Source organism: Doryrhamphus excisus, chromosome 6 (assembly GCF_030265055.1).
Source record: "Doryrhamphus excisus isolate RoL2022-K1 chromosome 6, RoL_Dexc_1.0, whole genome shotgun sequence".
Lineage (NCBI taxonomy): Eukaryota > Metazoa > Chordata > Actinopteri > Syngnathiformes > Syngnathidae > Doryrhamphus > Doryrhamphus excisus.
In genome coordinates this window covers 19,924,541-19,942,470 of record NC_080471.1, presented here as the reverse complement: position 1 = coordinate 19,942,470, position 17,930 = coordinate 19,924,541, and the positions used below count along the sequence as shown (strand labels likewise).

The 17,930-nt window shown below is 38.3% G+C and overlaps 1 protein-coding gene across 1 annotated transcript in view; it reads left to right on the top strand.

Annotated features, from left to right (window-relative positions):
• cpne2 (copine II) overlaps positions 1-17,930 on the top strand; it is a 37,451-nt gene that overhangs the window by 18,231 nt on the left and 1,290 nt on the right. Inside the window, exons 11-15 of the mRNA XM_058076134.1 lie at positions 6,608-6,741; positions 8,734-8,788; positions 9,150-9,201; positions 10,460-10,593; positions 15,619-15,855. Coding sequence (XP_057932117.1) covers positions 6,608-6,741; positions 8,734-8,788; positions 9,150-9,201; positions 10,460-10,593; positions 15,619-15,855 — 612 coding nt within the window. The remainder of the gene's footprint in view (positions 1-6,607; positions 6,742-8,733; positions 8,789-9,149; positions 9,202-10,459; positions 10,594-15,618; positions 15,856-17,930) is intronic.

Sequence of the window (17,930 nt, the reverse complement as noted above, 5' to 3'; positions counted from 1 at the left end):
ATTTTTTTTTATTTTATTTTACATTAGTAAATGTCAATATAGTGATATATATAGCACATCATGACTGGTTCAAGACTCTTCATCCTTGTATTTAGCAAACATCAACTGCTTGTATTGTTTCTTGAATTGGCTCATCGTTGTGCATTGTTTGAGGGTCTTACTCAATCCATTCCATAGTTTGATTCCACATACTGAAATGCTATGGCTTTTTAACGTAGTCCTAGCATATAAGTGTTTCAAATGTACTTCTTCCCTGAGATCATATTTCTCCTCTCTTGTAGAGAAGTATTGGATGACATTTTTAGGTAATTGGTTATTTTTAGCCCTATTCATCATTTGCATGTAAAAATGTAATTATTATTTTACAAATTCAGAAACACTGTGTCTATTCAAGTTTTTTAACATACATGTTTTACATAATCCTGCGGCCATGGTGAGAACAAATGCCACGCATTGTACACCATCCTCACAACATTGTCTTTGTCACAATTTTTGCAATTTAGTGTAAAATATCCAAACTTTTGTAGATATCCACAAAAATATATTTTCCTCATTCGGACATTTAGACTTATTTATTGGATGCTGTGCACTGACACATCGAGTAGCTTCACTCTTTTTTTTTTCCTGCCAAATCACACCGACATGCAAAGAATTAGTCATGCGTGAATCTTATTTTCACATATCGTCCACGCCCGATGTACACTCTATGCACAGATGCAAAGAGAGAAATCTGTGCACATGTAGACGTACACGTGCAGATATAGAGCTGTTCTGCGGTGTTCAATCAGACTTAGGATGACTCTAATCCTAATCTTCAGGAGGCAAAACTCTCGCCTCAGGACTGTGGGTTTTTTTTTTTTTTTTTTACGGAAGAGCAACATTGCTTTGTGATACTCCGACACAAAGAGACGGTCTTTTTTACGATTGGGTTGTTTGAGAAAGAAGCATTTCAGAGGCTTTTATTCATGTCTAATGTTTGCTAGAATGTAGGCCACAAATGCTTCGACAGAAGTGTAACAGTCCACATACTTTACAGCAGGGGTCTCAAACACGCGGGCCAAATGTGGCCCGCAGGACACTAGTTTGAGGCCCCCGCCTTGATATGAAAGTTTAATGTTAGTGCGGCCCGCGCAAGTTTGATATGGATGCTGTATGGTATCATGTACCCAGAAAAAATTATTACGTTTGATTAATGTTCATGTTAAAGGTTAAATAACTGTTAATAGTTATCCTCCCTATCCGTGTGGAAGTGGTAAGTTTTGGGCTTTTTTTAAGTTTAAAGGAAATAACTTAGAGGCTACCGTTTAGGTCGCTAGCTCTCTAGTTTGCGAGTTAGCATGTGTCTCAAGACCCTGCAGTTGCGCAATATGTTGTAAATAAAAAGAGTATAAATGTGACTATAGTCGTGTTTTGTCATGTCTACAGGGCTCTAATAATGCTTTGTTCATTTTAATCTGAAAAAAATAATTTGTCTACCCACCAACTATATGTGGTTTCTTAAGTTTTAATTATTTGCAGTTTTATTATTATTATTATATTTATTTATTACTGATTGATTGATTTTCTTTATTCTTGATTTGTTTATTTATTTTTCATCTTATTTTGTGTAGAAAAATAAAAAATTAAGATATTTGAGAACAGTGGAATGTTTTATCAGAGCTTTTCTTGTAGAAAATTGGAACCAAAGCAAAGTATTTTCTTTTTTCTATTTTTAATAAATTGTTTTTTTTTTGTTTGTTTTTTTTTGAAAACATGATGCGGCCCAGTCTCACCCAGACCCTAGCTCCAGTGGCCCCCAAGTAAATTGAGTTTGAGACCCCTGCTTTACGGGGTATTCAATATAAATCAAGGGTATCAATTTTTTTCCCAGCTAGGGCTACATACAAATTTGTGTAATAAGACTACTTGATAATATAGTTTAGTAGGCATAAGGGCTGTCAATCGATTAAACCATTTGATCGTGATTAATCACATTTTTTGTCCATAGTTAACTCACAATTAATCACATTTAATCGCAGATAGAAATAAATAGTTTTTATCTATAATAAGTAGGGGAAATACTTTTGTTGTAAACGATTCGATGTGCAGCTACAACGATAATTACAAAAAAATTTAATTAAAAGGATATCAATTTCGGAAATAGGGCCATTATTTAAAACAATACAGTCAGTACAGTCCGCACAGAGCCTCGATTCTGTTTACGGTTTCATCAGTAGCCACGTTTACATGGACCCAAATATTCCAATTGCATTCAGTTTATTTGCTCAAACGGAAAGAATTTAAATTCCGAAAGAAAAGTGCCAATCCGAATGAATATATAATCGGATTCACAGGGGTGGAATATTCCTTTCCCCAATCCGATTGAGGTATCTCGCAAAGTTGTCAGACTGCGTTCTTCTTCGTGGTGTTTTTCTTCTTCTGTTGTTTATTGGCGGTTGGCAAGCAGCTTTCGTGTGCATTAGCGCCATCTGTGGAACAGAATCTAAACCCTTCTATACGCCATTCACAAGTCCAGCTTTATTAAAAAAAGAAAATACATATCTATATAAAACATGTGCCGAGATTAATTATAAAATATTAGCAAGATTTAATTTTTATATTTTCCTGTTCCCGGATGCGTTCTTTCAGCGAATGCTGAGATATGACGTAACACGCAGCTCGAGACATTCTTCAGTTTTAAAAATGGAGGCGAGCAATCGGCACTGGACTGCTAAGGAAAGTTTGTTTTTGATTCAAACTAAATTTCAAGACTGGACGAAGGAAAAACTGTCAATACGGAGTTATTCCAACAAGTGAAAGAAAAACTCCAGGAAGTCGGTATCACGTGATGTTGGTGTTTACGTTTTACTGCGCATGCCCTATTGACTATTCTGGTTGATTATAGCGGCGCATGTAGACACGCCATTGGAATATTCCTTTCCATATATACTATTGTTGTCGGAAAAGTCATATGGAAAGATTCAGTTTGGAAAGAGGGAAAAACTCCTCATGTAAACCTGGCTACTGTTTTGTGCTTGTCATGTTGGCTTCAGTTGGTTCTCTTAAATGTATAAAGTCCCTTAAGCTAACATCAGTAATGAATTGGCACTACAAAAGTACAGTAATTTGCTGTTCATTGTTCATTTAATTCTTTGCAGTTGCTCGTAGAAAATGGTATTCTTATCATGTTATGTTAAGTGTGTTTTGTGTGAACAATTACAAATAGCTTGGGGCTACAAATGAGTTGGAAGCAGAATGTTAGCACCCCCCCCCACTGTCACCAAATTCACAATTATCAAAGTAATAAAGTCAAGCATTAGAGATCACTGGAGGAAAATGCTATAATAGCTTCTCAAATGTCACGTTTTAGCCCATCAAATTCATGCTCCAGATGGGATTGATATGCAGTCTCTTTAATAATAATAATAATAATAATAATAATACTCCAGCGAAGGGATGTCCCAACTTTTTCCACCGAGGGCTGCATACTGAAAACTCACAAAATGCAGGGGGGCCACATCAACAACAGGATTTTTATTGCTGGTTTGAATTATCTCACAACAGGCACAATAGTAACATAATAATCATTATCATAATAACAACACATGCTACTGTTGTGGACGTACTTATTCTAGCTATATATCAACAGTGAATCCCCGACATCACTTCCTGCCCACGCGTCTGCATAGAAAATGGATGGATGTATCGACTAAATTGGGTAATATTATTGTAAAGTTGACTATAGGGGTGTTATTTCATGTGTAGAGGGCTCTATTAATGTTAGAAACCATATCTAGAATGACTTTAAATGAGTTGTGTATGCTCTAACTACAAAAATATTTGATTTTTAACATGGAATCATACTTCAGGGACATTCACTTAAGCCTAGGTCATATGATTTATTATGAATATTTGATTTTAACATGGAATCATACTTCAGGGACATTCACTTAAGCCGAGGTCATATGATTTATTATGAATATTTGATTTTTAACGTGGAATCATACTTCAGGGAAATTCACTTAAGCCTAGGTCATATGATTTATTATGAATATTTGATTTTTTAACATGGAATCATACTTAAGGGAAATTCACTTAAGCCTGGGTCATATGATTTTTTTGGCTGTTTTGTCTATTTTATAGTTTTACTCAAATCTACCATTTAAAGCAGGGGTCTCAAACTCGCGGCCCGTGGGCCAAATGCGGCGCACGAGATGCTAGTTTGAGGCCCCCACCTTGATACCAAAGTTTAATGTTGAAATGACAGCTTAAAGCTGTGTGCACACCATGACACAATTAACATGATTTTGCCCCCGCCCGTACTGTTACCCTACCCTTGTTACCCCGCCCTGTTTTGCTTTGGATTAGCAATGACGCTAAAGGCTTATGACGCTGGGTGCAAATAAATGCAGGAAATGATTTGGAATAAAACGGAAAATACCCGTCAAGATAAAGCATCTTACGACGCTGCTCCCAGATGGAACTGAGTACGATGCTAACTTGCTAATTGGGTAAAATGATTAAGTTTCATTAATGTTCATGTTAAAGGTTAAATAACTGTTAATAGTGTACATTTGAATCTGAAAAAAATAATTTCTCTACCAACTGTATGTGGTTTCTTACGTTTTTGTTATTTGCTGTTTTATTATTATTTTACTTATTTATTACTGATTGATTGATTGATTGTCTTTATACTTAATTTGTTTTTATTATTATTTTATAATTATTTATTTTTATCTTATTTTGTATATAGGAAAAATAAAAATTAAGATATTTGAGTGGAATGTTTTATCAGATATTTTGGTGTGGAAAACCGGAACCAAAGTACTGAAAAAGTGTAGCAGTATAGCAGAAGCAAAAGCATTGAAGATAGTTTTTTTATTGATTTTTTTTTCCAGTTTTTAATAAATGCGTTTTTTTTTTTTTTTTTTTTTTTGAAAACCTGATGCGGCCCAGCTTCACCCAGAACCTAGCTCCGGTGGCCCCCAGGTAAATTGAGTTTGAGACCCCTGATTTAAAGCCTACATTGGATTAGCTTATAAATGGGTAATATGTTCTTTAACATGCAAGAGAATACTGTAAATGTGAGTGCTGACATAACCGAGCAAAATGAATGACTCTGAATGAAGCCTCCATGTATTTAATATAATGCTTCTGACTATGCAATGTGACATTGCCAGTTACAGGGTGAGGACTTTGTGACAGCACACAAACTGCTGTTCAATGCCCCCGAGGATAAAACATGTCACTCGCCATCTCATTTTCGTGTTTGGGCTCATTTGTCGAATGTGTACATGTTCCTTTGAATTCACATGCACTGCATGTCATCACGTTGTCACCCTGTTATCATCTGTGTTAAAAATATATCCCATCTTCAGGTGTCAGAGCCAGTCTGTGATACAAATAGTGGTTTAAAAGAACACATTGTACAAATAAGGTTTATGTTCTCCACAATTACGAATGAAATGCATAAAAATGATTTTATTCCAACCTGAATAAAATAACTGCCATTCATGGCTGTCACTTGTATTCACATACTGGCTCATTTTTACATTGGAGCTGACAAGGTGAAACCATTACTCACATAGGGGTGGCAATAAGTTGATATCTGAATTGTCCAGATGGATGCAGATCGGCCCTCCTGTTTTAACCCCAGACTCCCTGGTTTACATGCCTACGCTTTTATTGACAGCTCCTCCACACGGAAAGTTGTGTGCTGCAGTGAAATGCATCTGAGCGGAAATGGTGGTTAAATTGAACTAATGTTCTGCACTACAGAGCCGTAGGGGGGTGGCAACTGGGGTGGCCAAAGAGTGACCAAGGCTGGCACATACATACACACAAAAGCAATCTCAGAGAAGCCATCAACAATTTCCATTCAAGCTATATATTCATTCATTCATTCATTCATTCATTCATTCATTCATTTTCTACCGCTTTTTTCCTCACGAGGGTCGCGGGGGTGCTGGAGCCTATCCCGCAGGAGGGCTTGCCGGACTTTTCATATTTAATTTAATTTGATTTAATTTAATTCAGCTCCATTTTACAAATTTAATTTAATTTAATTTAATTTAATTTAATTTAATTTAATTTAATTTAATTTAATTTAATTTAATTTAATTTAATTTAATTTGTAAAACTGAAAAAGTATTTGCGTAGAAAACCTATTTATGACCTTCTTAATACAGTTTTAAACATTATTAGAGCCCTCCAGACATGAAGTAACACCCCTATGGTCACCCTTATACTCATTCATTTTCTACCAATTATCCTCACAAGTGTCGCAAGTGGTGCTGGAGCTTATCCCGTATATACAAACAACCATTCACACTCACATTCATACCTATGGACAATTTGGAGTCGCCAATTAACCTAGCATGTTTTTGGAATGTGGGAGGAAACCGGAGTACCCGGAGAAAACCCATGCATGCACGGGGAGAACATGCAAACTCCACACAGAGATGGCCGAGGGTGGAATTGAACCCTGGTCTCCTAGCTGTGAGGTCTGCGCGCTAACCACTAGGTCACCGTGCCGCCTGCTATATATTCAGTGATAACTAATAATAAAAAAAACAAGAACAATAACTGAGACGAGAATGATCACGATTTTATGTCTGTTTTTTCATAGGTTGGTATAGACTTCACAGCCTCCAATGGGAATCCTCGAGAGCCATCTTCCCTCCATTACATAAACCCACTGGGCAGCAATGAGTATCTTGCTGCAATTTTAGCCGTGGGACAAATCATACAAGACTACGACACGTGAGTAACCAATGTAGAGAATTTTGAGTTGTGTGAGGTGGGATTGTGTTTTTCAGAGGTCTCTGAAAGAGGTTAGAAAACCAATGATCGGTTGGTAATCACTGGAAGTCTGTCTCATCGGCGATGTAAACGACTTCGTCAACTGAATGATATGATCACAAATATCAAGGTCAGATAGAATTTGAGTCAGTAGCCACGTTTACATGAGGAGTTTTTTCTCTTTCCGAGTGGAATCTTTCCGAATGACCTTTCCGAAAGCAATGGTATACATGGAAAGGAATATTCCAATCCCGTGTCTACATGCGCCGCTATAATCAACCAGAATAGTCAATGGGGCATGCGCAGTAAAACGTAAACACCAACATCACGTGATACCGACTTACTCCAGTTTTTCTTTCACTTGTTGGAATAACTCCGTATTGACAGTTTTTCGTTTGTCCAATCTTGAAATTTAGTTTGAATCAAAAACAAACTTTCCGTAGTTGTCCAGTGCCGATTGCTCGCCTCCATTTTTTTTAAATCGAAGAACGTCTCGAGCTGCGTGTTACGTCATATCTCAGCATTCGCTGAAAGAACGCACCCGGGAACAGGAAAAGATAAAGTTCAATCTTGCTAATATTTTATAATTAATCTCGGCACATGTTTTATATAGATATGTATTTTCTTTTTTAATAAAACTGGACTTGTGAATAAAGTATAGAAGGGTTTAGATTCTGTTCCACAGATGGCGCTAATGCACACGAAAGCTGCTTGCCAACCGCCAATAAACAACAGAAGAAGAAAAACACCACGAAGAAGAACGCAGTCTGACAACTTTCCGATTGAGCGGATACAAGATACCTCAATCGGATTGGGGAAAGGAATATTCCACCCCTGTGTATCCGGTTATATATTCATTCGGATTGGCACTTTTCTTTTGGAATGAGGTGTATACAAAGGTTAGATTTTTTTCCGTTTGAGCAAATAACCCGAATGGAAATGGAACATTTGGGTCCATGTATACGTGGCTAGTGTAGTAATTGTGTAACAATGAACCATAAATCTCAGTAAAAAGTGCAGTTTTAACAAGTTTTAATAAGTAACTTATTGGGTTGACTCAGTCACTGCCATTGGAAAGGAATTGGGCGCTTATGCTAACAAAAAATGCATATCGAAAGGTTTGAACAAAATCAGTTTTATTCTCATTACACATGATTACATTATTTTGATAACATGTCAACTCAAAAAATAGTATGAATTATACAATATAGAGACTAATATAGTCCATGGGAATATCCGGGTTGGAAGGTTTTCAACAAAATATCACTTCTTCTGGAGTCTGGCTTCAGTGATGAAATTTGTTTTTATTCATTCATTCATTCATTTTCTACCGCTTATGCTGGAGTCTATCCCAGCTGTCTTCGGGCAAGAGGCGGGGTACACCCTGGACTGGTCGCCAGCCAATCACAGGGCACATATAGACAAACAACCATTCACACTCACATTCATACCTATGGACAATTTGGAGTCGCTAATTAACCTAGCATGTTTTTGGAATGTGGGAGGAAACCGGAGTACCCGCATGCACAGGTAGAACATGCAAACTCCACACATACATGGCCGAGGGTGGAATTGAACCCTGGTCTCCTAATGTGTTTTTAAAAAATGTCAAATATTTTAGCAGTCAAGCACACAAAAAAAATATGCCTTTTGAAGTTATTTTTCACACCTAAAATAACATTAATGTGTTTTGGTGACATGCGCACTTAAACTAGAACGAGGTGAAAAAAAGATGACCATATGGTGAGAGGCTATTTTGCGAAATTGATTCCGTTTTTTTTTTTTTTGCAGTCCAACTGTTTGTTTTGGCACGAAAACATTCTATGATTATGCTTCTTTGTGAAGGAGATAACAAGATTTCCACTGTTGTCTAAATGCAGCATGTTGGATTTCGATTTGAAAAAGGGGGGGCTTAACTACTATTCCAATCTGTTGTCATGGTTTCTTCCTCAGCGACAAAATGTTTCCTGCTCTGGGATTCGGAGCCCAACTTCCACCAGACTGGAAGGTAGGTGTGTGTTTGTTGATCATTGATGTACATATAGTATATGTGTGTCGTGTAGATACTTCAGTTTTTGGCATGTACTGCATCATATATCGGTATAGTGTACTCATATTGTATGATACTGTACAGACATTACACAAAAAACACACACAGATAAAAGCAGCCGTTATACTTGCATATTTGCATCATTCTGCAATTGTTAACCCATCTGTGTTGCCATGGTGCTGCACTGATGAAAGGGACAAAAGAGAGAAGCATGCACTCACACACAAACACACACACACACACACACACGCTGACACAGGGTAGGAGGGATGCTGTGTGTGAAATGGACTCAGTAATATATCGTCTTATTTTGTTTTAGGTGTCACATGAATTTGCCATCAACTTTAACCCCACCAATCCCTTCTGCTCAGGTATGTATTCATACAGTTCATTATAGTCTGATTAAATTAATTAAATGGTATGTATAACTTAAGCACACCAGCAATAATAACTTAACCACATAGCATCAGTCAACATATATATTATATATTTTATAACCTCAATATTTTCTGTTCAGAATGTTTTATATGATATTAATATGTAAAATGGGGCTGCACGTTGGAGTTTGCATGTTCTCCCCGTGCATGCGTGGGTTTTCTCCGGGTACTCCGGTTTCCTCCCACATTCCAAAAACATGCTAGGTTAATTGGCAACTCCAAATTGTTCATAGGTATGAATGTGAGTGTGAATGGTTGTTGTCTATTTGTGCCCTGTGATTGGCTGGCGACCAATCCGGGCCTCTCGCACCCGAAGACAGCTGGGATAGGCTCCAGCACCTCCCCTGCGACCCCTGTGAGAGGTATAGAAAATGAATGAATATGTAAAATTACACATGACACATTACAGCGAGAAATTCCTTTTCTCATAAATCATTGGTTCTCTTACTTTTTCAGTTTTACAAATGCTAAATTAAATTAAATTAAATTAAATTAAATTAAATTAAATTAAATTAAATTAAATTAAATTAAATTAAATTAAATTAAATTAAATTAAATTAAATTAAATTAAATTAAATATGTAAAATGTGGTTTAATTTAATTTAATTTAATCCCATTTTACAAATTTAATTTAATTTAATTTAATTAAACTACATTTTACATATTTAATTTAATTTAAGTTAATTTAATTTAATTTAATTTGTAAAATGGGATTAAATTAAATTAAATTAAATCCCATTTCACATATTTAATTTAATTTAATTTAAAATTGGATTAAATTTTAATGTAATGAAATTCCATTTTACATATTTAATTTAATTTAATTTAATTTAATTTAATTTAATTTAATTTAATTTAATTTAATTTAATTTAATTTAATTTAATTTAATTTAATTTAATACATTAAAATTAATTGTAAATGTTAATTAAATTAATTAAGTTTTTTAAGTTTGAATTAGTTAATTAAAGTTAACAGGTTCGGTGTGGTTGTTGTGGTATATGAAGGCAAAATCAGAAAAAACCTTTCTCCCTTGCCACTTTATGCTTCAAACATCACTCCCTCACTCTAATACCACATATACCGGAAATTAATTTATCGCAATCGGGTCTGGAACCGATTAACCACAATAAATGAGGGATTACTGTACATGTTTTTGTATACTCAATCTTAATTTTTTTTTTCTTTCATTAGGTGTGGAGGGCATTGCACAGGCCTACTCTGCCTGTCTCCCGCACATTCGTTTTTACGGGCCAACAAACTTTGCTCCAATCATTAACCACGTAGCCCGTTTTGCCGCCCAGGCCCTTCAGCAAGAGAAAGCAGCGGTAGGTGACAACAATCCACATTTTTAAATGTACATCAGCTAAACATGCATAGTGACAATACTCAGGATTTATGTTGACACGATGTAAAAAATGTATCCAGTATGTTTGACAGGACAGGACACCTTTTGTTGACCTTTTGTTCAATGTGAAGTTGTACGTAAGTATGTAAGAAACGAGTACTCCAATTTCTAGTGTATGTAAGCCACTACTTTGAATCATGCAGCTAATTTATGGCTGTTCTAATCACGTCACTTCAGAACTACCACTAATGGTTTAAATACTGTCACACTCTTTATTGCTCTCTGGTTCTACCATATCTTACTTATTGTGTGGAAATATGGGCTAATAACTATAAAAGCAATCTTCACTCGCTAAATGTACTGCAAAAAAAGGTCAGTAAGGATAATTCATAATGCCGCCTACAGATGATGTGCTATATATATCACTATATTGACAGTTACTATGGTAACCATTATGTCATTGGATGGTCATATCACCTCCTACTTCGGTATGTGACAAAAATTAAAAATTAGGAAAGCAGGAAGTGAACAAATGTAACAGTTACTGACAGTTTTGCTGCTTCATGACCTGTAAGACTTTCTGTGATAAACGTAACCAAAATTCTAATTCCAATTCTGCTACCAAAAAATCCAGAAGGAGCTGAAAGGAACGAGGGTATTGAAGCAGCACAAAACACAACAGGAAGTTCACCTCTGAATGGCTGAAGTAAAACAACATGGAGATTTTGGAATAACCTAGTCACAAAGTGTTACAAAAAATGTAAAAAAAAACAAACAAAAAAAAACTTAAACTATATTAGGAAAGCAGGAAGTGAACAAATGTAACAGTTACTGATTGTAAAAGTACCAGATGGAGGGGTAGGATTTAATAAGCTTTGCTTCTTCCTACTCCTTTTGGACATGTGGAACTGTGAACTGATTATGTGATGCATTCAATTGTAATCTGATGCATGTTCAAATGAAATAAAACCATTGATATTAATATTTGCCAATGATAAAGCAACTGAACGCAACATAACTCAACTGTGGTTTATCACACCTGAGTTCAATTTCCCCAGCCATACTCAGCCTGATTGCTGCCACACCTGTTCTCAATCAAGAAACCACTTAAATAAGACGCAACTGACAAAGCGAAGCAGATCAAAAGAGCCTGTAAGCCAAACATAATGAACGCAGATGTATAAAGAAATTCAGGGACAAATGAGAAAGAAAGTATTTGAGATCCATCAGTGTGGAAAAATGTCAGACACTCAGGTACTCCAACAAACCACAGTGAGATCTACTTTACACAAATGGTGTAAAACATGAAAGAGTGGTGAACCTTTTCCAGGAGGGGTCGGCCAACCAAAATGAGCTCAAAGAGCGCAATGGTGACACAATGGCCACAATAGATCCCACAACAACCGGCCAAAAACAGCCAAGACGAAAATAACATTAAGGCTTGTCTCAATCTTGCCAGAAAATATATTGATGATCCTGAAGACCTTTTGGAAAAATATTATGCGTGTCCCATAATAAACGCCATATTTCAGATAAACATCATACCAACAGTAAAAAAAAGTGGAGGTAGTGTGATGGTCTGGTGCTTTTTTGCTGCTTCACGACCTGTAAGACTTTCTGTCATAAACGTAACCATGAATTCTGCTACCAAAAAATCCAGAAGGAGCTGAAATGAACGAGGGTATTGAAGCAGCACAAAACACAACAGGAAGTTCACCTCTGAATGGCTGAAGTAAAACAACATGGAGACTTTGGAATGACCTATTCACAAAGTATGACATAGAATGTAAAAAAAAATAACTAAAAAAAAAACAAAAAACAAACTTAAACTATATTAGGAAAGCAGGAAGTGAACAAATGTAACAGTTACTGATTGTAAAAGTGCCAGATGGAGGGGTAGGATTTAATAAGCTTTGCTTCTTCCTACTCCTTTTGGACATGTGGAACTGTGAACTGATTATGTGATGCATTCAATTGTAATCTGATGCATGTTCAAATGAAATCAAACCATTAATATTAATATTTGTCAATGATAAAGCAACTGAACACACCATAACTATTGGTTTCAGTTGTTCTGACTCATGGATGATCGGAATCAGAATCACCTCACTTCAGTACGAGACAAAAATAAAATACAATTAAAAAAAAACTTAAACTATATTAGGAAAGCAGGAAGTGAACAAATATAACAGTTACTGATTGTAAAAGTACCAGATGGAGGGGTAGGATTTAATAAGCTTTGCTTCTTCCTACTCCATTTGGACATGTGGAACTGTGAACTGATTATGTGATGCATTCAATTGTAATCTGATGCATGTTCAAATGAAATAAAACCATTACCAATACAAGTGAACCTAACAGCATGTGGTTAAAAGCTGTTGAATCTTCTGATCCTCCTCCACCTCCGCCCTGAGGGCAGGGGTGTAGAGGTCGAGATGTACACCTAGATACCTGACGCTGGAGACCAAACACTGTCTGGCCGTCCTGAAACCCACAACCACCTCTTGAGTTTTTTTTTTTTCACACTAATTCAGAGGTTGTTTTTCTCTGCACCAATCCTCCAGGTGTTCCTCCTCCTGTCTGGGATGTGAATGCATCCCACCACTGCTGTCTCATCTGCAAATTTTACAGTATGACAGCTAGGGTGGTTCGCCATGCAGTCATATGTCAGCAGGGTGTAAAAGCAGAGAAGTCAACACACGGGCCTTGGAGGCACATAGTGGATGAGGAGATGTTGTGGATTTTGACTGATTTTGTTAGAAAGTCCAGGACCCCGATTGCAGGTGGAAGAACTCAGTCCAGGTGTGTGTAGTTTTGTCAGTTAGTGTTGAATGCAGATGTGATGTCCATGAAGAGTAGTTGGACATATAAATCACTGCTCTCCAAGTGTGTGAGTGCAGTGTGAATGCCAGACAAGATGGCGTCTTCTGTGGATCTGTTTCTGTTTCTGCGGTAGGCCTAGCAGTCATGCTAGGAGTCCACTGGGCCGGCGCCAGTTGGTGCCAGTTTGCGCCAAAGATTATGTGATTGGTCAAGATCTGAACCCAACAATATTAACAAAAATAAATGTGATAGCGGGCGGCACGGTGGTCGAGTGGTTAGTGTGCAGACCTCACAGCTAAGAGACCAGGGTTCAATTCCACCCATTTCTGTGCGTGGGTTTTCTCCGGGTATTCCGGTTTCCTCCCACATTCCAAAAACATGCTAGGTTAATTGGCGACTCCAAATTGTCCATAGGTATGAATGTGAGTGTGAATGGTTGTTTGTCTATATGTGCCCTGTGATTGGCTGGCAACCAGTCCAGGGTGTACCCCGCCTCCCGCCCAAAGACAGCTGGGATAGGCTCCAGCAACCCCCGCGACCCTCGTGAGGAAAAAGCGGTAGAAAATAAATGAATAACGACAACTTGGCAAAATGCAGAGCGAACATTAATTCGGCGCCACAGCAAGCCACTAAGCGCCAATCACATAATCTAGCTTCATTGGCGCAACTTGGCTCGCGCCATTACATTCCAGTGGATTCCAATAGGTGGGTTGTTTGTGACATTTGGTTCCACTTAGTGGACAAGCAACACAGAAAATAGTGGCTGACACTGCAATGCTCCCTCTGTCGACCAGCACAGAGCCCTGAGGGAGGCTGATATCATTGCAGCGCCCCAATGAATGCATTACTCAGACACAATGCTTTATGCGAAAACTTTAAAAGTTATTTTTTTCCACATCTTATTTGTACATGTTTGTATATTTGTCAGGTACACTGTTAAGTTGCTGTGATTGCTTGATGCAGGTGGCACAATGAAGATTTTAAACATTTTGAAATTTTTTGCCGCCAAACTCAATTTTTGCCACCACGAGCCAGTTGGGAGGCAGTTTAAGCCACTGCACGCCACTAGGCACCTTATTGGCGACACTAGGCGCCACAGCAAATTACAATGGTGAGAACTGGCACCAACTGGCACCGGCCCAGTGGACTCCTAGCTTCATTGGCGCAACTTGGCTTGCGCCATTACATTCCAGTGGATTCCAATAGGTGGATTGTTTGTGACATTTGGTTCCACTTGGTGGACAAGCAACACAGAAATTGGTGGCTGACGCTGCAGTGCTTCCTCTGTCGACCAGAGGAGCCCGTAGCACAGAGACCTGAGGGAGGCTGATATCATTGCAGCGCCCCAACGAATGCATTACTCGGACGCAATGCTTTAAGGGAAAACATTAAGAGTTATTTTTTCCCACATCTTATTTGTACATGTTTGTATATTTGTCAGGTACACTGTTAAGTTGCTGTGATTGCTTGATGAAAGCACGAAGGTTTTGAAGATTTTTAAATTTTCTTGCCACCAAACTCAATTTTTGCCGCCATTACGGGCCACCACGAGCCAGTTGGGAGGTAGTTTGAGCCACTGCACGCCACTAAGCACCTTATTGACGACACTAGCTGCCACAGCAAATTGCATTGGTGAGAACTGGCACCACTTCATTGGCGCAACTTGGCTCGCGCCATTACATTCCAGTGAATTCCAATAGGTGGATTGTTTGTGACATTTGGTTCCACTTGGTGGACACTTAGAGGACAAGCAACACAGAAAATGGTGGCTGACGCTGCAATGCTTCCTCTGTCGACCAGAGGAGCCCGTAGCACAGAGCCCTGAGGGAGGCTGATATCATTGCAGCACCCCAACGAATGTGTTACTCAAACGCAATGTTTATATATTTGTCAGGTACACTGTTAAGTTGCTGTGATTGCTTGATGAAAGCACCATGTTGATTTTGAAGATTTTTTGATTTTCTTGCCGCCAAACTCAATTTAAATGTTATATAAAAGCTCTGTTGTTTTGTTTTCAAACGTTCCCTTCCTACTGGATTGTTTTGTGCCTCCCTCGCCATAATTGAATGTACTTCCTCCTTCACATTCACTCTTTGCAATCTTCACCCTGGCGTTAAAACTCATATTCTGATTCCTTTCCTAATTCCTCATCCCCCCCTTTTCTCATTTTCTCCCTTTGCAGCAGTACTTCACTCTCCTCATTATAACAGACGGCGTCATCAGCGACATGGATGAGACGCGCCATTCCATCGTCCAGGCCTCCAAGTTGCCAATGTCCATCATCATCATCGGCGTGGGCAATGCAGACTTTGCCGCCATGGAGTTTTTAGATGGCGATGCCAGCGTTTTGAGGTCCAACACGGGCGAGGAGGCCATTCGAGACATTGTACAGTTTGTTCCCTTCAGGGATTTCCGTAATGTAAGTGTCCACTTCCACTTCCTCTGTAGATAATAGACGTTGGCATGATGTACTGTATATTCACTTCTGAACAAAATAGGCGCAATTACATATACATGAAGTAATTCATAATTAATAATGAATTTATAATGAAAATTATTCCCAAAATTTTGGGAAACACGATTGTATCGTTCCACAAACTGTTGCTGTTTATGCATTTTTTAATGAGAGCTAAATAAGCCACCATGGGGCGAATAAATTTACCAGTACCAAAGATTTGATAAAAAAAAATGCAAAACACTTTGAATTCAGATCTTGCGATGATTTACAGGAGGTCCGCATTAACAATAAGTTAATTATTATTAATTATTAATTATCATTAATAATTTTTTAGCATTTTTCAGAATGAAAAAGTATGATTATTTGCTATCAAATTCATTCATTAATTGTCTACCGCTTTTTCCTCACGAGGGTCGCAGGGGTGCTGGAGCCTATCCCAGCTGTCTTTGGGCGGGAGACTAGTCGCCAGCCAATCACAGGGCACATATAGACAAACAACCATTCACACTCACATTCATACCTATGGACAATTTGGAGTCGCCAATTAACCTAGCATGTTTTTGGAATGTGGGAGGAAACCGGAGTCCCCGGAGAAAACCCACGCACGGAGAAATAGAAGTGGAATTGAACCCTGGTCTCCTAGCTGTGAGGTCTGCGCACGAACCACTCGACCACCGTGCCGCCCGCTATCAAATTTATTTTTGTTAATATTGTTGGGTTCAGATTTGTCACACTGATCTGATGATCGGAAATATTACAACCCGGCTGTAACAAAAGAAAAAAACGACCGATGAGCTCAGTATTTGCAATATGTACAATATGTGATAAACTCCAATTAGTCAGTGATATTTTGGGAAGGACCACATGAAAGGCTGGTTGGGCACTGAGACAGTTGGCACGGCGTCCACATTGGAGACTGGAATCAAACAGCAAACTGGGAACTGAGAGTCCTTCTAAAATGTTAATTAGCGGGTTTAAAAGCGGCGCTGTTGTGAGGCCTGAGCAACAAATCTGTTACTCCGTGTTTTTAGCCTTTAACCCTTTATTATTTCATAACATGGGAAGGGAAAATTCATTACACTATGAAGCAGTACTACATGTGAAAAAATATCATGAAATATATCATGAAATATAATAGTACTATGTCATAATTAAATGTAATATCAATGTAAAGGGCTAGGAGACCAGGGTTCAATTCCACCCTCGGCCATCTCTGTGTGGAGTTTGCATGTTCTCCCCATGCATGCGTGGGTTTTCTCCGGGTACTCCGGTTTCCTCCCACATTCCAAAAACATGCTAGGTTAATTGGTGACTCCAAATTGTCCATAGGTATGAATGTGAGTGTGAATGGTTGTTTGTCTATATGTGCCCTGTGATTGGCTGGCGACCAGTCCAGGGTGTACCCTGTTTTGCACCCAAAGACAGCTAGGATAGGCTCTAGCACCCCCCGCGACCTTCGTGAGCATAAGTGGTAGAAAATGAATGAATGAATGAATCAATGTATAGGGACTGCACAGTGTACAAGTGGTTAGCGCGCTGGCCACACAGCTAGGACACCCGAGTTCGATTCCACCCTCGGCCATCTCTGTGTGTAGTTTGCATGTTCTCCCCGTGCATGCGTGGGTTTTCTCCGGGTACTCCGGTTTCCTCTCACATTCCAAAAACATGCTAGGTTAATTGGTGACTCCAAATTGTCCATAGGTATGAATGTGAGTGTGAATGGTTGTTTGTCTATATGGGATAAGCTCCAGTACCCCCCACGACCCTCGTGAGGATAATTGGTAGAAAATGAATGAGTGTAAGGGTGACCATAGGGGTGTTACTTCATGTCTGGAGGGCTCTAATAATGTTAAAAACTGTAATAAGAAGGTCATAAATAGGTTTTCTATGCTCAAACCTACAAAAATATTCTATTTATAAATAAGGAATCCTACTTCACGGGAATTCACTTATCCATGGTCAAGTCTGGAACAATAAACCACGATAAATGAGGGATTACTGTAATTTAGACACCTATAAAAGCAAGACTGCTTTTT